The sequence below is a fragment of the Fukomys damarensis genome, unplaced genomic scaffold, assembly GCF_012274545.1.
Source record: "Fukomys damarensis isolate Sample0158 unplaced genomic scaffold, DMR_v1.0_HiC HiC_scaffold_28, whole genome shotgun sequence".
NCBI lineage: Eukaryota > Metazoa > Chordata > Mammalia > Rodentia > Bathyergidae > Fukomys > Fukomys damarensis.
In genome coordinates this window covers 19,181,122-19,208,305 of record NW_022900940.1, presented here as the reverse complement: position 1 = coordinate 19,208,305, position 27,184 = coordinate 19,181,122, and the positions used below count along the sequence as shown (strand labels likewise).

Sequence of the window (27,184 nt, the reverse complement as noted above, 5' to 3'; positions counted from 1 at the left end):
TAAATGGGTAATTACATTGCAACCACAAACATGCTTCTAAGCATGATTAACATGGCAAACAAGCGTTTGAATTCATTAATTGTTTTTTGCCTCTACTTAATCGCTGTTTACTTGTTCTTATTACACAAAGAAAATAGAGTCATTTAAAAGGATTTGGAAAGACTAGAAGCACCATGTGACCTCAACTTTCCCCTGCAATTCCAATGACCTGAGTTGCCACTGTCATTACTTTTACACACCTTTATTACTTACTGAAAGGCACATTGTAATTGTTATCTTCATCCGAAAAGCATATGGAGAAGTGTAGCTCAGTGTTGGAGTACATGTTTAATATGCCCGAGACTCTGGGTTCAACTCCCAGGACACAAAAATTAAAAAAAAAAGATGGATAAAATTGAAATCCTGGAACTAGTCTGCCAAAATTTTAACTCTACTCCAATCCCTTCTAGCAATAAACTCTAGTTACAATATTGACTCTGCCTGTGATTTACTTTCTTCCAATCTCTAAGGGCTTACTTAAGAGTTAATATTTTTATTCTGTATTTTCAAGATAACTACAGGCACAAAGTTCAGTAGAGGTATTAGAATTGCTTTACATGAACTCTATGTCCATTAATATTTAAATTTATTCTTACATAAAATCTCAAATTGTATCAGAATAAAACTACTTTTATTTATCAATCTGATTTAAGGCAATGTTAAGGATATTGGGTAGATAATTATTAGTTTGAAAATGAAATCACAGTGGTCTTGCATTATGATCAGGCATCATAACCTCATAACTAGTTAGTAAAACCATTACTGAATGTCAGGTCCTCTATTAAGTGTTTCAGTACAAAAAATAAGGAAAATTTTTCTTTTAAATAGATATCTATGAGAGAAGCATAAGTAACTTGCAAATTTCTCCTAAAGAAATGGCAGGTACTTTTCTCAATGACCTGTGAAATTTGGGCTATAATTGTATCTTTACTTATTTCTTAATGCATTGTGGAGAGATGCTGAATTAAAAGAAGAAAAAAAACCACAAAATTCCTTCTAAAAGAGGAAAGAAAATGCAATCTTTCTGAAATGAGATTATAATTCCCAACAACGTAATTTTTTTTCTCATTGAGTTTATAGTGATACAACTTAATTTGTAGCACAGTTTTAAAATATTAGTAATGCACCACTCCAAAATAATGAAATTTAAAAATCTGAAGCTGATCTTTTGATGATATATATAATCTTAAATGTCCAGTGATTATAAACATGATAGATATTAGTATTACAGAATAATGAGTCATTTTGGTGTCTTGATACATTTGTAAATGTATTTTGGTTATTCTCAACCTCATTACCCTGTTTTGTTTTGTTTTTTTGTACTGGAGATTGAACTTGGGACCTTGAGCTTGCAAGGCAGGCAGCAGCACCACTGAGCTAAGTCCTCAGCCATCCTGTCTTTTTTGTCCACTCTTCCCTGATCCCTGTCCTTATCTCTAAAAATATCTGTATTCTACTTTCCCAAAAAGTGTTTGTAAAAAGGCAGACCTTTATATGCTGAGACTCTAATAGCTATGGGCCAATGTTGGTAACTGTACTGTATTTGCCAAGTTGAGTATCACCTGCAGTACTTTCTTGAAATCAAGAATTCATATAGTCAGAAAGTCAAAGGAGAATACAAGCTTCCTCCTGTGGGATGAAAAATGTCCCTACCTCAGAAACCTGTAGTACTTTTCACTGTAAGGTATTTCTGATTTTCTTTTTATCCATTTTGAGTGAGGATTAGTATTTTATGTAGAAGTGTGTTTTTTATAAAATAAAAGGAAAAATGGTATACAGTGTATTCTAATATTATATTTTAAAATATAAAATCTCTTTTGAAGGAAAATGGTATGTAGTGTGTTGTAATATTGTATTTTATTGCCATATATATATAAAAATATATATATTTGTATCCCAGATGTGTGTGTGTGTGTGTGCTTGGGGGGTGTAGTATGTCTGTATGAATGTGAATCTGATGAGAGGTTATATTAACATGTCTAAAGAGTGCATAGGGCATGGCTATGAATATGATATCAATGGTTTATTATCGCTGTCCAGAAAATAAACTTTTGCTCCAGTATTTAAGAAAAAGCCAGTTCTACACTTTTTTTTCAAAATCTTCTAGAGACATGCCTAAAACATTCAATTCAATTTTAACAGTAAACAATAACAAAAAGAATACATTTACACCTTGTTCTTATATGTAACTTTGATAAAGAGAAAATACATGAAAAATCTGTATATCTTAAAAGAGAAAGCTTAAAAATTTTAGCCTGGATCTAATAATGTTGGCAGAACACAAAATCTGCAACAAAACCCAGGCTTCTCAACCAACCATAAAAAAAGAAACATAAGTCATAAGGTAAGTTTTACTTAAACCAGGGAATTTAAAAATATATATATTTCCCCAAATATGCTTAATGAAGTCATATACACAGGGAAGGCACATTTAGATGGGCAGAGCTTGATGTTCATTTTGAGTAACCTTAAGTTTGGCACCGTTTAGAAGCCAGTGGATTTCTCTGTAGCCTATATCTAGTGTGTTCTGCTGGAGACTTCTCTCCCTGTCACTCTTGCTGGAGTCTGAGAAGTTTAAGGCAGTTTTGGCCTGACTTGGATTTGGCATTTGTGTGCACTGGGCATGCCCTAACCCCATAGGGCTTGTCAGGCCACAGAGTGAACTGCAGGGATCCAGCACTCTTAGGATTGAGAACAGAAATAACCAGACTGTAAAGAGAGCTTTGAACCACACAGCAGATCAAACATGGGGTCTGTCAATTATACATGTCTAAGTAGCCAGAGTCAAATTACACAACCTACACACAGGTGCGGGCACACACGCATACACACATGACACACAAGAAGTAGTCATTTATGTATACATGCTTAGAATTATTTGATGAATTACTCGTCATTATGTAAATACCTTACAAGTTGTGCTCCTTACTTGCTTTACGTCTTCTCCTATTTTTAGTGAAAATATGTAATTGTTTGAATTGTAAAACACACATTCCTACATTTTATGCTCCAACAGATATGAGGAAATTATATTCCTAACACACTTTTACCTATAATTGTGAATAGTCATTTCCCTGCTAATGTGCTTTTAATAAGGCCTAAGTGACTTTCTTCATCTCAAGAGTTTTAAATCTATTTGTGAAAAATATAATTTATTACAGGCCTCATCACAAATTTCTCCAAATAGGCTATATTCCACTTTTATATATTAATTTTTCAAGGCAGTTTTTGACAGTTGGGCCTGCCAGCTGACATTCTTTTTTTTTTTCCTTTTATCATTATGAGCAAAGAAAGGTTATGATTTTTTCTTACAATGTAATTTTCCCCACATTTAGACCTTTAAATTCTATTAAGGAGACCAAACCAAACAAAAAGGACTCTTCTTCTGAAAGTGCCATGCTATGCATTATGAATGCAAGTATTGACTTCTCCGTCCTTATCTATGTTCAAAATCTTGAAGATTTTACAAATAATCCACCGGTGGCTCAAAGGATGAGCATCGCATAGCACACAAGATTGACAGATATTTCATTTCTGCAAAATAGCAAATCATAAGTTTTGCTCTTTACTGGATAATCTCTCCCTGAAAATTTCCATATCTGTACCCTGAATAGGTAAATTTCTGAAAACTGTGCTGTCTTATGTTTCTATTCTTTGGTGTAGTACTCAACATTCAGCCCCCATACCAGAGATCAGGTCACCCTACTTCGTTGTAGGAATGTTATATCACATGGGATTTGAAGAGCGGGTTGCACATTAGCAGCATCAAAGTGGGTGAGTCAACTTCATGTACTTCTTCCTGCACTGTCAGTTTGCACTGAGTTCATCAGTAGTTTTCTTCTCTTGAAATCTCTGAAAAATAAAGACCCTTTAAGACTATTTTGTCTGTTCATGCCACTCGTGTAAAGCCAAGAGACTTTCAGACCCTTACCTTAGACATGATAGGAATCATGAAATAAAGACCTCAGATCTCTTGCTTCATCTTCAGGAATCCCAAAGGAATTCTTCAATACAATTTTATCTTCTTTCTTTATTAGTCTTTGTTCCATTCAGACCTGGCACCACTCAGCAGCATTTCCCTTCACCCAAATCCAGCACAGCCTGTGTTTTGTGATTTCATCCAAAATTTCTATCAGTTCCTTTGTATAGAATGGTTGGAGAAGCCACACTCCCCTTTCCTTTAGTGAGGGGTATTGCTATCAACTTCGCATTACTCACAGAGCTTATACAAACTGTTGCTTTTTTTAAAAGGTCATTAACATACATTAATTAGCTTAAAATGCAGATTTGCTAAAAGCAAACATCCATTTTTCCTTCAACTGAAAGGTCTGCTTGGAAGGTTTGTGCAAGGACAGGCCATCAGGAAGACAGTCACCTGCAAATTTTAAATGCAAGTGACACTGTAATTGTCTCTTCAAGCAAGAAAGTTTGCATAACACAAAAAAAAGTATTAAAAAATTCCAAAATTACATAAAATCAGGCTGAGATCAGGGAGGAAGTGGCAACTGCATGCCCCATCAACTTTTTGAGACTGAGTGCAGTTCTATGATTTCAATTCTGACCCTGAATGGCAGTGGGCAGACCAAATTTAAACACAGCCCCTCTCTTCAAATGGCCAATAGCAAGCTACCTTGAGGTTATTTTCCAAACAGGATATCTGAGGGCCAATCAGCATTGCTCCAGATGGCCCCAGAGCTCTTGTACTACCCCACACAGACAGACACACACACATCAATTCAGATGTCCCAAACGAACCATTTTCTTCTAGCCAACCCCTGTGTGTTTTGGAAGAACACAGCTTTTCTCCACTAACACGTTGTAAGGTTCCTGAAAATGTTTTCCTGCCAGAGACATATTTATTTGTGCTCTCAGAAAACTGCTATGGATTGTCTTCCTGCTGTCTTATGGATACTCTGGCTTGGGGGCCCTCTGTCCAGGAAAGTTAATTATGATATCCATTACCTGGAACATTTTTTTTGAACACTTACATTTTATAACATGATCTAAACAGAAGCCAGACATTTGATCGCCTGAAAATAAAGGTTCAGAGACATCCTTTTACATATTTACTTTTGTGAACTATACGTTGCTTTGTCAGAGTCTCTGTGAGTCCGCTCTCTATAGGCACAGAGCTCCTCTCACTTCTCAGGCTGCTTTCCTTGCCTTCCAGCAAAATAGCCCTTAGAGGAAACAATTCTGCCAACGTTCCTTCTGCCTTTGTGCTGTTAAACTCAGACCTTTTTCCTTGAGTTCTTTCACACCCTTTCTGGGGTACATTTATTGTTACTCGTTTACATAGACTTTTAATTATGGTAAGGAAAGATTCCAACAAAACACTGCTACTTATTAGAACAAAAATCAGTCAATAAAGCCAAATTTATTCATTTATCTTCTATTCCAAGTGCACCTTCTTACAGAAAATCTGAGGATCGTAAGCATTATTCATCAGGTATTTAAATTTTCCTCTAGCATATATGTTAACCTTAGCAGAGTGGCTTTCTCCTCTTCATAACTGTGTCTGTAGTGGTATCAGTTTATGTGCAGCTCTGTATTAGGCAGTGTAGACAAAAAGGAAAAGTAACACAGAGAGAAGAAAAGCTCCAAGAATTGAAGAGGCATAAAACATCAGGGAAAGCATAATGAGTTATATTCTGTTCCACCTTATGATAATGGAGTCCATTGCAAGTGAAATCTGTGAGAGTGAGGACTTGGAATAAAAACTTCATGGAACAACCGACAGGACTACAAAAAAAAGTAGTGCTTCTAGGATTTTGTTTTGTTTGTTTGTTTGTTTGTTTTTCACCTAGAAAAATGATTCACATGTTATTGATATAGTCTGTAAAGGTTAGTCTTTCTTTCTTTCTTTTTTTTTCTTTTTTTCAATATTGGAGATTAAACCTAGGAACTTTGCATTGATCTACATTTCCAGCACTTTTTATTCTTCATTTAGAAACAGGATCTCACTAAACTGCTGAATTGCCCATACTGATTTCTGAATTCAGATCCTTCTCCTCCATCTCCAAGAGTGCCAGGATTACAAGCCTGTGCTACCATGCCCAACTGTTAGACTTAATCTTGGTTGTCAACTTGATTGGCTTGAGAGCTTCCTAGTAGATTAGGAAAGCACATTTCCAGTGTACCTGGGTGAGTTCATGGAGGAGAGGGTGACGCTGGGGCCTATATCTGATCTCTTGCACTTCCTCTCAGACTCTTGCCCCTAATCTCTGCTTCCTGGATGTTATGAGTTCAACAGCTTTCCACTGCCGTACTCTTACACTATAACATTTCTGCCTTGGAGCAAGTTGATCATGGACTAAAAACTCTTAATCCATGAGCCAAACTAACTGTCTCACCTTTGAAATGATTGATTGATTTTGAGGTATTTTGTCCCAGCAACAGAAAAGCAGTGCAGTACACCTTTCATTGTCTCTAAAAAATTTAGGAAGTACCGTGAGTCTGATGAAAACCATCTGCATGTGAGGTTAATCACCCTCCTTTTTTTTTTTTTTTTTTTTTTTTTTTTTTTTTTTTGCTACTGGGTATTGAACTGAGGTCAGTTCCACTGAGCTAACTCCCCAGCCTCAGCACCCCTCTTTTACCTTTAATGGGAATGTATTCCTACTACTCACTTTCTGGTATTAATATCTATTAGTTATTTTAAGATTGCTTTTCAAATTAGCCTCCAGTAAGACTTTGAGGAAACCTAAGTCTAACAGAGTAACATTAGCAGTGGTGTACAATGTTTATATTACTGTATATGCTTTGTCCTCTGGATTGTTTTGCTCTCAAAGCCCATTTCTGTTGGTTTTGCTCCTTAGTTCAGTAGGCTTCCAACTGCTAGGTCCATTTCTTCCCTTCTCTAGTATTCTACCCAGAGACCACAAGTTAGATGTCTACTAAATATGCTTCAGTGCTCTTTTAATGGATAGGCTCCAAATCACAGATCTTAGCCAGACCAAAGCCTTTTTGAGAGCTATGGATCTAGAAGCACGTCAGTATTTTACCCTTGCATAGGTTCCAGTGGTTATTAGTTAAACTTAGGGAGAAATTTAACGTTGCCACAGTGGTTAGTAGGCCTCTGAGAGACCAGATGTTTGGCTTTTAAGTATAGCAATTAGAAACAATAAAGTTACCCAGCCTTCACTGCTTGGACTACAGGTAGAGTTTAAAGTCTCCTTTCATCTGTAGAGTCAACAAATCTTATTTTGTACCAGCCACTGTTTTCAATATTGAGCTTAATACAAAAGTAGATAAGATTGTCCAAAATCTTCATGGTTATGTGGCTTACAAAATAGTGGAAGAAAAATGCACTTTAGTTTTTGGTCCAAATTTTAAACTTTGTTAGTGATTCATTTGCATTGCTAAACTCCAGAAGGACCCAGTGATTGAAGGAGCCGTCAGCCAGCAGACTGAACACTAGACAGAGAGCGCAAGCAGGCGGCTTACTGCTTTCCTCACTGTAGGCTAGCAACAAACAGATGTCGTTGATGTAAGGATAAAATGTAATAACTATGTAAAACAGTCAGGCCCAAATTACCTATGTAATGAGCACTCAGTAAAGGGTGGTTGTTACTAAATAAAAGATGATGTTGCTTTATTGCTGAATTATGTAGAAAAAAGCTTCCTATGAAGATATTAACACAAAATTATAGCCCAGAGCTACCCTATATAAGTTCTTTTGTCTAAGTGCCTCCTGAAATTCCATGTGCCAATGATGAATGTAACTGTACTGTATACCTAAAATGTACCAATAAACTCAATGAGGGAAAAAAAAAATGAAATTCCATGTGCTCTACTTGGGATAGCAGCCTATATTTATGATACAATATTCTCTGCTCTTGCTCTCCCATCATTTTGAGACAGGAATATATCTCCTAAGGTCGTGGCTCACACAATCACAGATCTATAGACCCATATTTTGACCTTTTATTTTTCAGAAATGCCTCTCCATTCCTTTGCTCTTTGGGAAAAATCCTTTCACTGTTTTCATTATGGTAAAGGGAGCTCAGGTCATGAGTGATCAATCTAACCTTTATGTTGATTCCTTTTAATTAGATTGAGTAATGAAGAATTTGCTAATAACAATTCTCGAACAACTTTGAGACATGAAATATTCATTTATTGCATCAAATATGTTTTTACATAGGAAAATCAAAGAACTCATGGTAAAGGAAGCCTCCTTGTTCCTAATTTACATATACAAAATAAACGTGATTTTTATGACCATGCCAAAGATCTAATGAATGAACAACTTTTCCATTTTCTTTTGCTCATTTTATCTGTCTCTTCTTTTCTTCTTTTCTGTAAGAAATATTTTAATAACTCAAACATTTAGCTCCCACTCTGGCACCTATAACTGCATCACATCTGCTAAGTTTCATTGTTTTGAAATGACAGATGCTTTTTTTTCACTTCTTGTAGAAATGAAGGAGAAAGAGTTCATGTCAGATATGCCAATTATGTTTGCTAAATTAATATTTCTCTTTTCTTTTAAAATGCCTTTTCTCTTTGTGATTAATTTTACATTTTGAATCCGTCAAGCCAGACTCAAAAACATGATATTTTTGAGACTTCTTTGTTCCATTACTGTGTATTTGCAATATAAGTAGCTGAAAATAAATTATGGATTATTTCCCTAGCATCCAGATAAGGAAGCAATCTTAACGTATTGTCTTAGCTGATCAGAACTGAATTTAGAATTCAACATCCTACTATATGTGAATCCATCAAGCATATTATGTGTGGATCACTGTTCTTTCTGATCCCTAAAATAGTGCCTCCAGTATAGGAGATCGCAGTGCAATGGTAATGACAAAAATATGCAAGCTAATTTTGTAACGCCTTGGGATTCCTGGTAAATCTAACCATTTAATAATATCTTTTTACAAAGTCATATAGTATCATTAACTGTAAGATTCCCACCTGTATTTATACATTTTTGGAAAATTTGTTTTAGTTTACATGAATTGACAGAGCTACTGCTTTAAGCCTGAGATCCTGGCTTTTTGCTTGAAGATTGGGCCACGGATACATGTTTTTCTACATCAGTAGAGATTCTAATTAATCGTTTCATTTTAGAAAATTATCATGTTTTCCTCAAAACCTAGGTAGACTTCATCTAGGAGTCATGCAGACATATTTCTCATGTGGCCTCTGAAAAAAACTTGCACTATAAGCTCTAGGTGTAGGAGGAGAAAATTGGATAGATAGCTAGCAGACAAAATTAGGGTGCTCTTGTTGCTATGGTTTATGGGATTTCAGAATTTTCAGAAACAGACTGAACAAAGTGTCTGGAAGTCCAAATATGTCCATGAAGTGAAGTTTTTGGGATAAGATCAAGGAAGGGACAGTCGCCATCAACAGAAAATATGCTCATGCAGTTTCTAGGTAATATTTGTGGGTTCACTTTTGAGGAAAGACGATAGATAGTAGGTCTAAAAGTCTATTAGATTTCTGTTAGAGACATTACTACAGGAAAAAGAGTAATTGAAAAGAACTACAATTCCTAAGTCAAAATAACTGTTTTTGACACAGTTTTGCAGCTATACAGTGGTAGATCTTGTCTAAATCACTGGATAGAATGATAGCAGATTAGCTCATCGCAAGATTCTTTACAGTGGTCCTCTGTATATTTACACTTTTTAAAAAACTTACACCTGGTTAAGAGTTGATGACAGCATCTCATGTACGGATAAATCATGCATTGTCTCTGAATAGAATTGTGTTGGAAACCTAAGGTGGTGATTATACTGCATGAATTATAAAACCTGAGGCCATTTCAAAACCTCTGGACTAGTTACAGTGGTCAAAGCTGCAAGAGTCTCAGTTCATTTCCTACATGAGAGCTGTGTCATGGACCCCAGTCTCTGTGGCATCGGTTTGGCCAGATGTTTCTCCTTATCTGCAACAAAAAATATATAAAAAACACTAGTCCACAGCAATGACACAGCTACCAACCAGTTGTTCCATTCCATGCAGCTCTCTCATCCAGATCACTTTACCTAGATCTTGAGCAGAGTAAGATTTTGGGGGAAAATATTTATAGAATTGTCTTTTTCAGTGAGAAATGATGTTTGTTATTCTCCTTTGCTGAGAGCACAATGACTCCACATGCATTGGTACTAATAGAGGTGAAAATATTCTCTGAACATCATATTCCCCTACCTAACCTCATTATTCTTACAGAATGCACATTGTATAGATAAATAGCAAAACTTATAAACAAGACTGCTAATATGACAATTTATTGGGTACCTATGCAATACAAATACCGATCATAGCAGATTACAGCCATAGAATTAATCTGTACATGTATGTATATGTTATCAGTGTATCAGAGGAAAATTTTAGAAGCAGAGTATTAGTTTTCCCTCTTGTACTATCATTTTCTCTTATTTTGGGGAATACATTTAACAAAATATTTTTTATTGTTTATTTTGTATTTAAACTATATTCAGGAAGGAAAAAAAATCAAATTGAGAGTATGTTATCTGGTCTAAACATTATGTCATATTATAAACTCTCTTTGTATCTAGGAGAGGCTCAGTGCAAACTCCTTAAAAGAAAGGGGGAGTGAAACACTGGCATGTGACCATTTTTCTCTGCAGTTTTTCACTGATATCAGACCTCCCTTAGTTTTAAAGCCACTCCTGTTATTGTGGAGCTGCTTTCATGTTCAAAGCTTTGCATGCATTCTTCTCATTGCTGGAATTCTGCTAAATGTAGAGCTAGGTTACTTTTCTATCTGGATTACTATAGTTAAAGAAAAAAAGGTGAAGGTCTATATATGAGGTACTCTGTTTTAAACTACCTGGCCTTTAGATCAAGCATAACTAAGAATGTGGATGTAAAATATAATATTTCAATTCCCTAAAAATCCTAGTTCCATTTCTTAACCAGAGGATGTTTCTCCTCCTAAATTCTTCCTCTGAAATAGCTTTCTGGTAATTTTGTCATTTAAATGCCACCTCAAGAAGCCCATAGAATGTCTGCGTATTTGGCAAATCAAAAGATGTTTAAAAGGCAATGTTCCTGGTTGAATTTCTCTTGTACTTGTATAGGACAAAACTTTGGGACATAAAATTTATGTGAAAATTTCTCATTGATATTTTTGTCACCTTGGGAAAATTTTAGACTTGCTAAAGTAAATATACTGATCTATGCTCTCAGTTCATACTGTTGTGCCTCTCAATTCTTATTCTTTTTAAAAATTTTATTGTAGTATATGGAGATGTTAATTGTGCCCCTTATTTCTGTAGGATTACATTTCAAAAATTTTTACTGCCTCCAAATATCTTCAAATCTTTTTTGAAATCAAGTGCTTTGAGAATGTGTTGCATTTTAGTTTATATAACTTCACAGTATTTATATACCTTATGTGGCAAATTGACACAGCACTACTCTTGCTACAATACGCAAGTGGTTTTAATTTGCAGTACTGTGACCAGCTAAAAAGGAAGGGACGGTGCACAGGGGAGAAACATCTGAACCATCCAAATAAGTAAAGCTTGACTGTGTTGTTTTATTATAAAGAATCTATATTGATTTGGGAGAAGATTAGTCATCTCTGTTAATGTTTAATGTAATGTGGAGAAGGTGATGAACAAAGTGACTCTTGCTACTTGTAAATAGAGTTCAACTTTGATTTTAGATTTAGATGTGCCCTGAGAACTAAATTCCTGCTGAAATGTGAACCAAATGTTAATCTTTCTTTGATTACATGACAGTGCAGTGATTAATATACAGGATGTAACATATACAGATGCATTCATGTGCGCACACACATAACATGCACACACAATGAGGTCATAGTTTGTTGTTGGTGATGGAAGACAGAATGTGTGTGCTTTCCTTATGCCCTTCTTGTCTTTCCCTTTTCTGCATACCCACAGTCCTACTTGCTCTTATTTCAAATCTAAAATAATAAGAAACAATGTAACTATGATATGAAGTGGTGATTATCGTAGTCATTTTCTTCATTGTGAATAGCTACATAATGCCCCCACAATTATGGTTAAATTACTATTTTCACCAGAACAACTAGAATAACTTCTATTTGATCCATTTGTACACAGTCTCCTCCTTCTTTTTCCATCATTCCAACTATAAAAATTAAAAATTAGAGTAGTTAACAAAGTGTTGCAGAAAATTTTTGTTATATATAGTCTGTGTTCTTTGTGAAAATGATAAAGCTTGAAACAGACAGATTAAATGGCAATGGAAGAGTGGGGTTAATTTGGAGAACAGAAACTGGAGTAGGGCTGATTTCCTGGCACAGCATTCTTAGCAAAGAGAACAATTTTAATCAGTTACAAAAATATTTGTGATCCATATGTTCATCTCTGCTCACTCCCATATGCCCATATTCTCTTTTATCTTGGTGGATGATGACTTTATGATTCAGGCATGCAAGAATAATACCTCGCTGACTTTAGAGCTCAGTGCTATTTCAAAATGTGTCCTGGTAATTACGCACACCCATATATCCAGGCTGTTAGCGCTTGAGTTAGTTACGTGAATATCAGTTTGTTCTTTCTTCATGGGAAGAATTATATCTTGCATCCTCCTACTGAAGCTGGAATAATGTATCTAAGGCTTCTGTGAAGCTGCACTGCTATTCTCCTGGTGGATTAGATTCCCTGTACAAATATGAGAGTCAGGAAAAGGCAAAAGGTTTGCAATAATTGTTGACAACTTCATCCAACTTGGGAAAAGGAAAACAGAATCCAAAAAGCATTTGGTAATTCTGTATGTGATCGCTTTTTATTTTAGGACATGTTAGATAATGGGCTTGTCAACTAAGTAGATCATAATTTTAAGAGGTGGTAGTCTATATTTAATATTGTCAGCTATAGTAACTTTGGTAAAACTGGCTAAAATTTTAAAAATTAAAATCACTGCTGATTAGCAATGTATTTTGCTCTAAATTCATGTTAGTTTATCTCTCAAGAAGTGATGGCTTCTGACAACCGAAGATCTATATTTTAAGGCTGGATATCCATTCATTAAATGTAAATAAATCCAGAAAGTTTTGATTACATAAATGATTGAATTTTCGACAGTTATATTCCTCTCGCTCAACAAATGGCTTTGCAGCTCAATATGTTGTTAATATAGCCATAGTAATATCCTGTGACGAATCAGCCTTGCTCATTTAAACTTGGTGGGGGGAGTGGCTAGGAGGAGAAGGAGAGTTTTCAATCTTCAGGGAAAACAACTGGGATGCCCTTAGTATTTTCATAGACTGGAAAATGACAGAAGAGGTGAGTGTGTGTGTTACTGGAGCTATTGGTATGCACTCAAGTAGAGTTACAGCAAAAGAGAAAGAAATACAGCTTGGTTTTGGCAAATGTTATTAGGAGCCCGTCTCTGTGTTTGCATTCAAGCTGTCTTTGCCACGGCTCCTGTAGGAGTTGTGAGAAAAAGAAAGTACATATTATAGCATGGATTGTTTTCAGCAGGCTAGGAGCTTACAAATCTGTTGAATCCCTCTGACAATGTTTCTTTACTGTCAAACAGAATGCTCAGCTGGCTCCTGATGGGAGGGAGGGATATAGATAAATTGCGTTCACCGTGCAGCACGAATATTAGATATTCTTCCCAAACTGTAAGTGGAAAAAAAAGAGCTCCCTCAGCCATACCATCATGAAACTTTTCTTGTATCCTGTCTTATTTTTAAAAACTTTATAGATAATGGCTCACTAAATCAAAACCTTTAAATATTCTTCATTAAGGTAACTTTCATAAAGAAACAGTCACAGAAATAGAGTTAAAGTGTATAATATTAATCTATAATTAAGACAAAGGCTTTGTTTAAAAAAAGGCAAGACTTGCTCATAGGTGATCTTGATTCTCATTGAGGCAAACACACAAGCTTGTTTTTTTAAAAAAAAAAATACAAAGTGCGAGATTTCACTAAAAAAGGTTAAAATTGAAGTGAGTAATCTTCGGTGCATAATGCAATTGTTAATTTTAGCTCCTTGCGTAGGTGCCGCTCTGACTTGAACAGCCGGCTGTAGCCTTCATTAGAGAAGAAGCAGGCAGCTTGAGACAGGTGGAACTGAATTGAGCTGTGAACGTGATTTGCTGGAAGCTGGTCGTTAGTCTTAGAATCCCAGTCTTTTTTGCCCTTCGCCCTACCATGTTTATTGCAATTATTATTATTTACTTTTCGTCTTTTTTCAGGTTGACGATGATGTGTCAAAGTGTGTAAGGGAGCTGCATGGAGATGGGCATTCTGCACTGTTAATGGGGACATGGGACTCCAGCTGCCTCTGATCATTTGTGTGGATTTTCCCGGTGCAGGACGACAGAAGCCGCGAGTAAGTCGCCAAGACCTACAGCAGGGACTCTGCGTGAAAGGTAAAGGTCTCCTCTGGTTGTTGTCTTATCTGTATTTTATAATTATTTCATACATGTGTGTTTGCCTGTTTGTGTAGAATAGTTCATTGACTCTGGCTACACTGGAAATGATCAAAAGCAGGGACTTACTTGGCTTGTAGTTTGGAAAATCAGAACTCGGTTTGTTCGTCTATTTTGAATCTGGTCGCAATCTGCTTTATTGAAACACTCTCAAAAATGACCTAGGGCAACAAGAAGTCCTTTCTCCTCCCTTTACTCGAAATGTAGAGAAATGAGCTGTTTGCCCTTGGAAACGAATTTTTAAATCTTGTTAACCACATGTACTGAGTGCCACTAAAATTTGAGAAAAATGCACTGGTAAAACCTTCCCAAACTTGGAAGCATTGCTCACTACTCACTCTCAGACAAAAGCATTGTCCTTTGGGAAAACTTTTCCTTTTACATTCCCACAATCCTTTGCCGAATGAGCCTGTGTATTTTAAAGATATCATTACATACCATCTGTTCTGTCATGGTAGATTTTAGCACATTTGCAATAAAAATTGCTATGGTGTCAATTTTTCTCTTGTTTCTTATTTGCAGTTGGAAATAAAGTTTCCAGCTTAGTAAATGGCAATTAACTAGCCTCAAAAAACATCAAAGCAGTGATTTGTTCAATAATAATTACCATTGTAGTGACTGGTAATAGAACAGTTATTGGTTGGGAATTTTTGAGAAAGAGTTGACTTTCTAAGCTTCAGTGTTTCTCTCTCTCCTTTTCAGTCCCTTTCTCCCTCCTTTCTAACATTATTGTTTGCCTCTCCCTTCCTTCCTTCCTTCCTTCCTTCCTCCCTCTCTCCTTTCCTTTCTTCCTCATAGTTTAAAAATGAGGGAGAATTAAATATTAAATTATTCACGAGCTTCATTTGACAGCAATTCAGAAGGAGAAGTGTCAGGGATTTTAAGGAGGTAGGGAAGAAAAAATAATAATAATAGACTTTAACTTTGAAACGCCATTTCCAGTGTGTGTATAGTAGTCTATTGTGAGCCAGAAGTACTGTAATTCAGTGGCAGTAGCTTCATTAGAGCTGCCTGCCAAGGGCTTCCTGCTGCAAAATTTTGCAGCAGGAGCAGCTGACAAGAGTCTGAGAGAGGCCTGTGCTTTTAATAATGGAGCTGTCAGTTTGAAGACTGGAAATGTTGACCCTGAAAGGTTTATTGCCAACAGTAGATCTCATATTTATACTGAAATATTACCTCTCCAGCTGATTTTTGCCCCATGTACAGTCTGCTGTCTTCCTCTTACCTAGGGAAGTAAGTCTATGGTTGAAACTTCAAAACTATCTTTAAGTCCTCCTAGAGATGCTCAGGAACATCAGTACCATCTTTTGACTCAGAAGTTGAAGGACATCTGTTCAAGAGTTGGAGCAATATCCTCATTTCCTTTCTCTACTTTGTAGGGGGAAATGGGCTGGAAACTGTGTGGAAGATACATGTCTCTGTTTAACATTTCTTGATCCACTCTGACTGCAAGGCGTATCACAAGTGTGCATACAGGGGGCAGCCCCGTTTGCCACTCACATGCGTCTTGGGGACTTGATTCCATCTCATTTCATTCTTTTTGTACAAAATTGGTAAGAATGCCTGAGTTGCTCATTTGAACTTGAGTACAAAAGAAGACATGAATTGCAGGAATAGTTTTAGATTTTTCACCTGCATTGCCTTTATGTTCTGCTATCTTAACCTCCAGGGCAGAAGACTTTGTTTTAATTTGCATCTGTGAGGATGTCTGAACAAGGAGACCTGAACCAGGCTATCGTGGAGGAAGGAAGGACTGAGCAGGAGGCTGCCACTCCGGAGAACGGCATAGTTAAATCAGAAAGTCTGGATGAAGAGGAGAAGCTGGAGCTGCAGGTAAGCCTGGAGAGACCCTTCTCCTCATGCCACTATGTGCCATTCCCTTCCTTTATTTCTAGAATACTTTGAATTTTGTTTTTATTTTTAAAGGGCTTGACTAAATAACCAGTGAATCTATAATGATAATTCTCTCATTTTTTCAATTATTAGTCTTTTTTCCTGAACCATACTCTGAACTGTCTTTTAAAATGAAAATTATCTAAAAGAAATTCATGTACTGAATTTGTCCATGGTGTCCCACTACCAGTTGCTAGCTCACCTAGAACTGTCAGTTCAGGATCTCAAAAGGAACTCTTAGGTTGAATTTTTAAAATAGATTTGCTATTTCATGAGAAGATAGAAACTCAACTCATCTTTGTCTAAAAAGGGCAAACACGAGTTCTTTCAACCTTCATGAGAATATTACAGTTTACATCTTCCATTCCAACAAGCCTAAGCCTCGGGAAAGTAGCTGAAGAGTCAGAATACTGGAAGGTGGATTGGGGGTGGGGGATTCAAGTGCTTGAAGCAGGAAAGTGTCCTGTGATTAAATAAACTATGACTTACAAGATAAAGAGGTTTGATAGAGGGAACATAAATGGAACTTGCAAATAGGATGTTAGTATGGATTTTCTTTGAACTAAATACAAAAATATTGACCATTTTTTGTATACCAATAGCTAGCAGACAGAACCTTCAAGGCTGGTTTTCTACTGTGTTTGTAGGGTATTTGTTAGGTGGGGAAAAAAGGCCACAGTTCTGTGAAGGGAGAGCAGGAGGAACCCTTCCTAGTATTTATAATCTCTTGCTTCTGTTATTATTTCTCCATTATAAACAACAGTGATCCCCCCCCCACACACACTTATCTATCCTTTTACTGTTTATTTTATTTCTAACATACAGCGGCGGCTGGCAGCTCAGAATCAAGAGAGAAGAAAATCTAAGGTAAGGTTCTTGGGATGCTCCATAGACCACCATATGATGGATATGAAGTGCATATTTCATATCAGAGTTAAGGGGTTCGCTTAGAATTCAGATGATTGTGTGCATATATTGTAGTAGGTCCTGTGCTATTTTGAATATGATTGTGTTCAGGAATATGTGTTGTCTTGCTCTATATACTTTTAAACCAGTACACTTAGAGTTTGAATAGATGCAAATGTGTATGTGTTTGGTCCTATTTTCATATTTGGAGATTTGACCAAACAAATAGCCACTTATTTTGTTCTTATTTTAAGTCAGATTTGAAATAGATGTTTTAGTCTCACTAACTGATTTCTCCCTTAAAGTACATAGGTTCTGCTCTTTAGTACCCATTCTTTCCTTTGAATCATATTCTTAGTCAAAGCCCCTCCACAATTATTTTAGTAAAAGTTAATTTTCTCAGTTTTTTCTCCCGATATTTTCACAAAATCGGCACAAATCATTCTTCATATGTTCCCAGTGTGATGGGCACAGTGCGCTTAAATTCATCCCTTCACATTCTCCTCTGCTTCCGTCACCGTCAGCAAAGCCTTCTGGAGCTTTTCACCCATGCAGATAGCACGGGGCAGCAGACTTGCTGCTTGGTTTTGAAAGTATGACTTGAGAGTGTCAAGTAAATCTGGAGATGATTTGACGGTCTGAGAATGTTTTCGTTCGTTTTCTTTATTTTCTCCCCCCCCACCCTTTCTTCCTCCATCCCAGTCAGGAGCAGGGAAAGGTAAACTGACTCGCAGTCTTGCTGTGTGTGAGGAGTCGGCCAGACCAGGAGGCGAAAGTCTTCAGGATCAGGTATAACCCCTGTCGTTATCATTAACTGCATGAGCCAGATCCGTAGCCGTGTGCATGATTAATTTGGCTAAATGATGCTTTGGGGGAGAAAAATATAATTGAAGCGAGAAAGTTTTCTTGTTTCACCCCTATTTATGAGACATTCTAAATACTTTAAAAGTTTATCACAGAGTATTACGTTTGTTTTTTTCCAGACTCTCTGAAAACTGCAAACGAAAAGGAATTCAAAAGAATTTAGATTAAAATTTAAATAAAAAGTAAGCACAGTAGTGCTAAACTTCCTCAAAGGCTCTCTTTTGATAAGGTTGAACCAAATATAATCCTAAGTATCTGTCTCCTTCCTTGTTGGAGACGTCTTACCTCTCAGCTCCCCAAAATGCACTTGCCTATAAGAAACAGCTGATGACTCATATGAAACTTAAGAAATAGTGAATAAGGTGCATTGAACTTTGGAGAAATGATTTTATGGCCTTAGGTGGAGACTGCTCAATACTGCAAAAATTGTCCAGAAGTGAATCTAAGATTATGGTGATTTATTAAAGCTATTAATATATCACTGTATAAACTTAACTTTATTTTTGCTCCTTTCAGCAAGATTATTTGACTAAAAATTTAAATTCAAACAAAACTCTTCTTTGACAAAATAGAAAACTTCACATCGTGTTTCTTTTTGCTTGCCATGTTGGCATTACATTAGCCATTATAAAAATAGTCTTGCTGCTAAAGTTTTCTCATTTTATTAAAGGCTGGACACAGTCAAGACAGAAGCCATTGTCTAGAAATCATTTTAGATTTATTTGAGCCCAGGAGATGGAAATTTGAGTAAGATATCATTATTTTTGTTTGGTTTATTTTGCTTTTCTCTTTTTACTTTAATTGAAATACACTAAATTCTCTTAACAATTCATCAATACAGGGAGCATTGAGAGCACTTTCTTTAAAAGGACCAAAAATAAATTCTTTATGGATTTTTGTCCTATGAGTATTTTTTTGCTAGTCTCATTTTCCTAACGTGCCACTCATGTCACAAGGCATGGACAGGCTATCATTCAGTAGCTAGGACTATGCTTTCTACACATGCTTTCTTTTACTTGGGCTCTGAGAACGTGTGGCTTTTCTTCAGCATTTTATCTGTGCTTCTATTTTTAATGGAGATTGAAAAGGAGGAATAATGTGAAAGATCATGGCTTGTATTATTCAATGTTGATTGATGGCTTGTAATGTACTGCACATGATGCATGTTAACTCTGCAGAATGACAGACCTGGGAGAAGTAATACCCTAGCTGTCCCCCACTTCTACTGTGAGGCAGAGGAGGACAGCCTTCTATAGACTTAATCTGCTTTTTGTCCCAGTTGACAAGGCACAGCATGAGACATTCTAAGAGATCATCTGTATCATAGTGCCCAACCTGGACCTAAGTCTAGTTTCTCCAGATAATTGGTGCACAGAAATAAGATGCAAATAATGCTTTGTTCCTGTTGGTTCAAAGCTCAGACTGCAAGACAAACTTTGTAGGAGAGAATTAGAGCCTACGAGCTTTTCTTTGGCTAGCTAAGGAGTGGTGGGAACAGGGGGCTGATAGAAAAGGCACACATATAAGCAAGTGGCCAAGCTACTTTTTAGAGAATAAAGAAGCAGATCTTTGAGCTTATATGCAATGCCTTCATTAGATACCACCGGCAGTTACAAAATGTGTGGACTGAATCTCAGAGAACAATGGCAGAAGTACACAGTATGTGGATTGTATCGCTTTCCCGGTGTTTGTATATTCACAGTATTTGGAAAACTGCCTTCATTTTCCTGTGTGGGAAAAACTCTTGCTACCTGTATTACTTGATCTCAGACCCCATACCCAATGATTCAGTCTGTCCTTAAGTTAAAGGAAGTTTGCTTTTCTAATGTCATAGTATTTACCTATCAGTGTATTGCTGCAATTTGAATCACTCTTTTACTGTTGTTGGATATAAACTTATCCTGTATCAATGTATTTATTAACACTTGTATTTTATTATCGAGCATATCAATAAAAATATTAAAAAATTACAGATTGTTTTTTACCAACTCTAAAGCACTTTTGTGTGTTCTTTCAACACCATAATGTATATTTATGTATATAAAAGGTAGGATTTTTTTTCTGAGAATACTATTTGTCAACACATGGCATCAGTGTGTACATTCTTTCAGAGCGATGTCCTTGTAGCCTCCGCTCTTGCCTTTGTGATATATGTATCCAAGCCACTTGAATCTTACATTCAAATTTACAGAATCGAGAGGGCTCAGTTCATTTTGAAGAAGCAATGAGACAACTTTCATGGCCTGGTTACCTACACTTAACCCTCTGGTCAATGAATTGATTTTTCCCCCACCACAGCCCCTTGCCATCTTTTCTTGTCCAGAAATGTTCAGGCCAAGGTTTCTCTGAGCAATCAGAAGCAAGTCATAGCACTAGAACCTGCCCGAACCTTTACAGATGAAGGCATTTCTACCCAGATCACGTGATGCAAAACTCTATAATCAAATTACATTCATTTTTACATATTTTATACATATGTCTACCCCCAGGAAATATGTAAAAGTCAGAAAACCCAGCTTAGATAAATACTTGTGATTAGAATATGTTTTATTTCATCCTCTGTAGTGTGAGGGTTTTTCTCTCTGAATGATAACTTTGTTCTAGCCAGGAGTTCACAGTGGAGACCCTCTCTTCTACTCCAATCTCCCTACCAAAAGAGAGTTGGCTTCAGAGCTTTTGTTGTACACCTGTTCACCAGATTTACTGAGAACTCTTATAAATCCCAAAATGGTCACACTTGGAGGATGTACAGGCATCACTCGAGTCACATGTGGAGGGAACATCAGCTTAGTTTTCCACGAGAGACACTATTAGTCACTGGGAATATTTTTCCCAGACGTCATAAATTTTAATATCACGAGAAGACAGTTTCCCCATCAAGTGATCTGTTACATAAGAATAAGTGGGCTTGATCTTGTGTAATTTGTCATAGTTTTAATCATAGCGTAGGTTAAAAAAAAAAACCTAAAAAACATGATTTGGCTCATTCTTCTTCCAAACAGTAAACATAGTGTCAAACAATTGGCTAATATATGTGAATTAATAAAAATGATCTCTTTTAGCACAAAATAAATAAATATAAAAGTATACCTTACTCTAATATAAAAGTTCAATCTTATTGCACATATTGGTTTGAAAGACTCATATTTTGGAAAGAACTAATATTAACATGAACTATATTAAATATTTTGTATAATTTACAAAAATTACATTTTTACTTGCTATATTCTCTAAAAGTCAATGCTTATTATAATTATACATTAAAATGATTTCTCAATGCATTTATAAACAATTACAATAATCCATCTTGGAGATTCCTATAATTATATGCTTTGGTATTTCATAGTAGGAGAAATCACTGTTGACACAGCGGTAAAATAGATTTTATATTATAAGTTGGCTATTGTGGGCTTTCTTTACATCTGTTTTATCTGTGATTATAATTCATAAAATCTGTCTGTGTTTGTGCCAGTTTCTCCCTATAAGGAGGATAGAAATATACTGCAGGAGCCTTCTTTAAACATGACAGGTGCTCTGATGCGATCTTCCTGATAGAGGAATTTCTCTTAGCTGTTTAAAAATAAACCTGTAGGAAAAACAGAAGTTGTGATCTACATGAACTTAACTTAGTTAAGATTAATATTCATGAACCAAAGTTTCAGTGCTAGGTGTTTCTCCTGACCTCCCATTGACTCCTGAAGTTCAATTCACCTTAAAGGGCAATTATTTTCTGACAGGTTTAATTTTTTACCATTTAAGAAAAAAATCTGCACCTGGCTTTCATTTTCTTGTTATTAATAACTTCTATGCAAAATGGAAACCAGACAGAGATAATTAAATCTGGCCCTAAATTATTATATTTTTTCCCCAACAGGAATCAATTCATTTACAGCTTTCCAGTTTTCCCAGCCTGCAAGAGGAGGAAAAATCTAGGAAAGATGACTCTGAAAGAGAAAAAGAAAAGGATAAAAACAAAGATAAATCCTCTGAAAAATCCAAGATCAGAATGTTATCAAAAGGTGAATGTGAAAATACTTCCTCGATTTACTCAGTTTGAACTCCTATGTAGTCCCAGAGTCCCCTAGAGAGTGCACATACAGATCACCTTCCAGCAACTGCATATAATTTTATACTGGTACAGCTGTGTGTTTGTAAAACATGTGAACTTGATTTTCTTTTTGTTCATGGTCCATTATCTGTGCAGCTAAACAGGTTATTTTTAGGGTCACATGCTTCTTTGGATTCAAACTTGCATCTCCTGTTTTCAATTGCAAGTTGGTTCAGAAGAATAAATATAAATTTGTTCTCGAACTTAAGTTTACTAGACCAGTTTATTTGGATAGATAAACAGGGCTAATACACAGTTTGATGTCTTAACTCTTATGTTTATTTTAAAAGATGACAGCACCTGGGTTAACAATATCCCCTGTATAAATTATATGGTCTCTAAAGCACAGACGTATATGTCATTGGCACCTGATTGGCATTTTACAGATGATTTTGGTCTCTATGTCTATATACTGCAAATAATTTCTCATTTTAAAAATACAAACTCTACTTCAATAAACAGATTTCCCCCCAAAATTGTTTTTCTAAAACTGCGAACCTATCATCCAGCCACCATAAATTACTGCCGTATATAACACTATACAAAATAAAACTAATTTAAATTGGCATGAAGTGTGTCATAAATAAAGAGCCTTTTGACACAGTTTCTAAAATGAAACTAAGAAAGCATTAAGTTAAGGAATAATAATTATTCCTAATATCATAATCTGTGACCGAATTTTTACACATAATGGTTGCTTAAGCAATTAAGTATCTGGAACTCCAGGTGCACACAACAAAAATAAAGAAGTTCAGATTTCTCAAACAGTTCCAGGAATGAAGCTTTATCCAACATCAGGAGATCTGAAAGATGTGGAAATATTTAGTGCCCTCCTGTGTTTTGTACTGATTAATAGGTAAATTAATACCAATACAAAAGAAAATTTACTTTTACTTTCTTTGTTTTAAGAGGAAGCAGTGTCAATGGGATCTCAAACTCTAGGGCTTTCACTCGTGCTTGGAGTGCCTGGCCTGTGAAGGCTGGGCCCTGGCTGATTTGCCCTGCAGAGTAAACACATGATATCTGACTCAACCCCCAGCCCCAGCCTGTGTCCACTTCCCCTCCTGTGACATTTGGATCTTCCACAGTCAAGATCATTTCAATCTTCAAATTTCATTTTTATTTTGATTAGATACTGTCAGGTCGCTAGTTTGAAATATCTATTTTTGTATCAATAACTTCATCTAAAATTTACCTGAGCAGGTGGGAAATGAGAAAGGTCAGGAAAATATTTTCTACTAAACCTTCCCATCATCATTTCTGACAGCATTGCTCTGCTATTTGTTTCAGATTGCAGTCAAGAATATACAGATTCTACAGGCATAGACTTACACGAGTTTTTGATTAACACTTTAAAGAATAATTCCAGGTAAATTATTAAGTAAATGTTTATTTTTAGAGCAAACAGAATATTGGAGAGTTATTAACCAAACAAGTTTAAGAAGGCAGTTGTGAAAAGGAGATGCCTTCTCTGACTTCTTAAACTGTCTCCTTTCTTTTTATTCCTGTTAATAGTTTGCCTGTTTGTTGTTTACAGACAATCTTATTTCCTGGCTAGTCACTCAATGAGTACATTAGAGTTTATGAGCTTTGTGTTCTTAGTCACAGAAAGATACTGAATGAAAAGAAATAGATAATGAATATCACCAATTTTTAGTAAGCCGATTGTGTTTTCATGTAGTTATATAGTTTTCTATAGTCAACACTTGTGCTTTGCTTTGTTCCAGTTTCCTGTTAATTTAAAATATATTTATTGTGTTTTACCATCCTAATAACATACATGGTGTTATTAACATTATGACCACAAAATTTAGATACTGTATTATACAATACTTAACAACTGAGATAAAAATAATCTCCAGGATAGGAAACTGGAACTTAAACTCTTGGACATAGAAAAGGGGCTCAAGGTTGGATGGGAGAGAATGGAAAGGGTGTTAAGGGATTGAAAACGAGCCAGACACCAATTTCTCAAAATGAATAAGCACTATTCTGCCATGTGGACATACACTAATAAAAATAACCCTTAAATGAAATAGTGTATAGATAAAATGATCAGCATACTTAAAAAGAAAAGAAAAAACTTAGGCATAAATTTCTAATCACATACATTTTTATGTTCCTTTCCATACTTTTAAAAAACTGTGTCTATCCTTGGGAAACTGAAAATACATAAAACTTTTCATTTCAACATTTATTTTACAGGGACAGGATGATTCTCTTGAAAATGGAGCAGGAAATTATTGATTTCATTGGTGACAACAAGTATGTTAAATTGCAATGGTGGCCAGTTTTATGACATGTCTTAGTTCCGTATTTTGGTTAAATTATTCATTCTGGAAAGATTCAGGGATAGATAAAGCATTCTTTAATACGTTTCTTGATTTGTTAGATGGATACGTTATTGGAATTGGGAGTCATGTGTTGATGAGAATTGTTTCTTGGACCATGTGTGCTCCTGCTTGTTAAATTCCTGACAAAATGGCTATAAACAGGGGGCCACTGATTAGCATAGAGTAGCTGTAACAAGAAGCGACCCTTTTCATTTTTATTATAGTTTTTTAATGGGCTCCAGCTGGCTGCAGTCAGTTATGCCTGGAAATAATTGTGCTGCTTTCAGTGTAAATCCAGCAATAACACAGATCCAGATAGGCGTCTGCAATGGGGTATTGTGTCAAATCATTTGCCCTCTGCCTGGCTCCATTGATAAGGTATCACGGACTAAAATAGAATACTCTCCAACAGACATTAAGTTCTCTTTGGCAAGAGAAATGTGCAGCTATGAAAGAATGAGACTTATTGTGGCTTAATCAATAAATCTATAGTGAGGGCAAAATTTATCTGGAAGTAAGGACAGTAAGTGCTTCCAGAAATGAAACATGCTTAGTGATTTGGATGAAAGAGTAATAATTTCATGCAGATACCTGTAAAAGGTACTTTGGATGAGAAATGAAAATGCTGATGCCACTGTCTATTTTAACTCTGTTCCAGTAACCATTATAAAAAGTTCCCTCAGATGTCATCATATCAGAGGATGCTGGTTCATCGGGTGGCAGCTTACTTTGGATTGGATCATAATGTGGATCAAACAGGAAAATCGGTTATCATCAACAAGACCGGCAGCACCAGAATGTAAGACTCATCATGCTGTATTTATTTAGCGTTTTCTTTTTCTCTTATGGATTCATTTATAAGAGCACAGTACAAAATTCAAAGTACATGACATTTAAAATGTGCAGTGTTATTTATCTTTTTCTTTTATCAGCAGTAGTGTGGCATTTATCTGTAGGAGATTATCTGAGAACTGAGAAAATTTATAAAATCCAGGCAATAAAGCAAATTTATTTCTTGATCTTTCCCGTAGCTCCTGAAACATAATTTTCTTCTATCAGTACTCCACAAAATTACAAACAAAGCCTTGGGAAATCTTATGTCAAAATACAACTCAAACTGAAAATAACAGAGTTTTTGAAAACCATGACATGGGCAGAATAATTGTCTCTTTATTTCTCATTTTATGATTTGTAGGCATCTATTTTATGCTGATTTCTAGATTAATCAGAAGTGCTGAGCCTGGAGATAAGAATCCTGCCTCAAATCCAGCTCTCCTCCTAGATCTGTGACTTAGGTCAAGTCACTTACATCTACCATCTCTGTTTTTTTCGCCTGCAAAATGAGAGTTTTGAGCTAGATGATATCTAAGTTTTAGCTGTAAAAGAACATGACAATTTTGTTTTTTATCAGTAATCACTAGCTGTCATCATAATATTGTCTCATTGCCCCATTGAGTCATCAAAAGCATAATATGAGTATTTATTTGCTATGAAACTTGGAACTGTCTCTCTTAAACCCATATATCTTCTAGTCCAGTGCAAGCAGCTTCTATAAGAGAAGGCACATTAAATTCAAAACCTTCTCCATGTAAAACAGCCTCTTTATAATTTCCTTTTTCACATGTGTTTGGTGAACTATGTGAGTTGCATGGTCTTTAGGAATGCCATGTTAGTGAAGGGAATTTTTGTATCAACCGGAGTATCATGGTTAAATGTGCTTTATTTTCTACTCACCAGAGGTTGGGTAAAATGAGGATGGATATGGAGCTCTATCTGTTCAAGAATCAGTCTGTGCACAGCAGAAATGAGAGAAAGTCCTAATGGAAAGAGTGAAAACTGGGAGATATGGGACCAAGCTTAATTATCTCAGGGACATGGAGATCTTTTTACTCCTCTGGGCTTCAGATCACATATTTGTATATCTGCAGTATAGTTTGATGTGGATAATGTTTAAGGGCCCTTGAAGCTTCAGAATTATCGTGTCCTGTGGTTGCATTCTACTGTTCTGAAAAAATACATTTTAAAATTTATCAGCTTTACACTTTAGCTGATTGTTGAATCATGTGTCTCATATTTTGAATAGCAGTTTTCTTCAACCCTTCACATCTTCCCTCTCCAACAAATACTTCTGAGTGTTTTTGTTGCTGTGTCACTGGTGGTATCTTTGGTTCTCCATTCTGGGTTTTCCTGTGGATTTCAGTTATAATGCGAATACATGCTGATTGTGGTGTACAGAGGCATTTGACTATCTCCTTTTAATATTTTTCCTTCTTATAAAACTATAACATAGAAAAACATTTAGATTAACTAGACTAAGCTTGATATAGTTTCAACTGGTAAACAATAGATTTATTTATAATTTACACTGTTTTTGCAATTATATATCATGAATATTAGTACACATGCTTATGTCATTTGAGAAAAATAAGAATTGTATAAAAACTCTTGGTGACTTTTGTGTGACACCTCTAAAACTGCTTTGTTCCATACAGTAAGTGAGCTACATTTTGGTATTTACATTTTAATTCAAATTACATGCCTTTCAATAAAGTTTAAACTTTAAATTTAGTTTTTCTATCAGGCTAGCCATATCTCAAGCTCATATTCATATTGGACAGAT

At 35.8% G+C, this 27,184-nt stretch overlaps 1 protein-coding gene across 32 annotated transcripts in view; it reads left to right on the top strand.

Annotated features, from left to right (window-relative positions):
• Arpp21 (cAMP regulated phosphoprotein 21) overlaps nt 1-27,184 on the top strand; it is a 153,186-nt gene that overhangs the window by 29,544 nt on the left and 96,458 nt on the right. For 19 of the 32 annotated variants that reach the window (XM_019208253.2, XM_033757127.1, XM_033757120.1 and 16 more), the window contains exons 1-9: nt 14,047-14,134; nt 14,224-14,400; nt 16,130-16,293; nt 17,179-17,220; nt 17,962-18,048; nt 21,998-22,142; nt 23,522-23,600; nt 24,437-24,496; nt 25,223-25,363. In XM_019208253.2, the coding sequence (XP_019063798.1) occupies nt 16,165-16,293; nt 17,179-17,220; nt 17,962-18,048; nt 21,998-22,142; nt 23,522-23,600; nt 24,437-24,496; nt 25,223-25,363 (683 nt within the window). In that variant the 5' untranslated portion in view covers nt 14,047-14,134; nt 14,224-14,400; nt 16,130-16,164. Of the gene's footprint in view, nt 1-14,023; nt 14,138-14,223; nt 14,401-16,129; nt 16,294-17,178; nt 17,221-17,961; nt 18,049-18,242; nt 20,072-21,997; nt 22,143-23,521; nt 23,601-24,436; nt 24,497-25,222; nt 25,364-27,184 lie in introns of those variants that run through there. The other 13 variants (XM_019208245.2, XM_019208246.2, XM_019208250.2 and 10 more) reach the window with 9 other exon arrangements.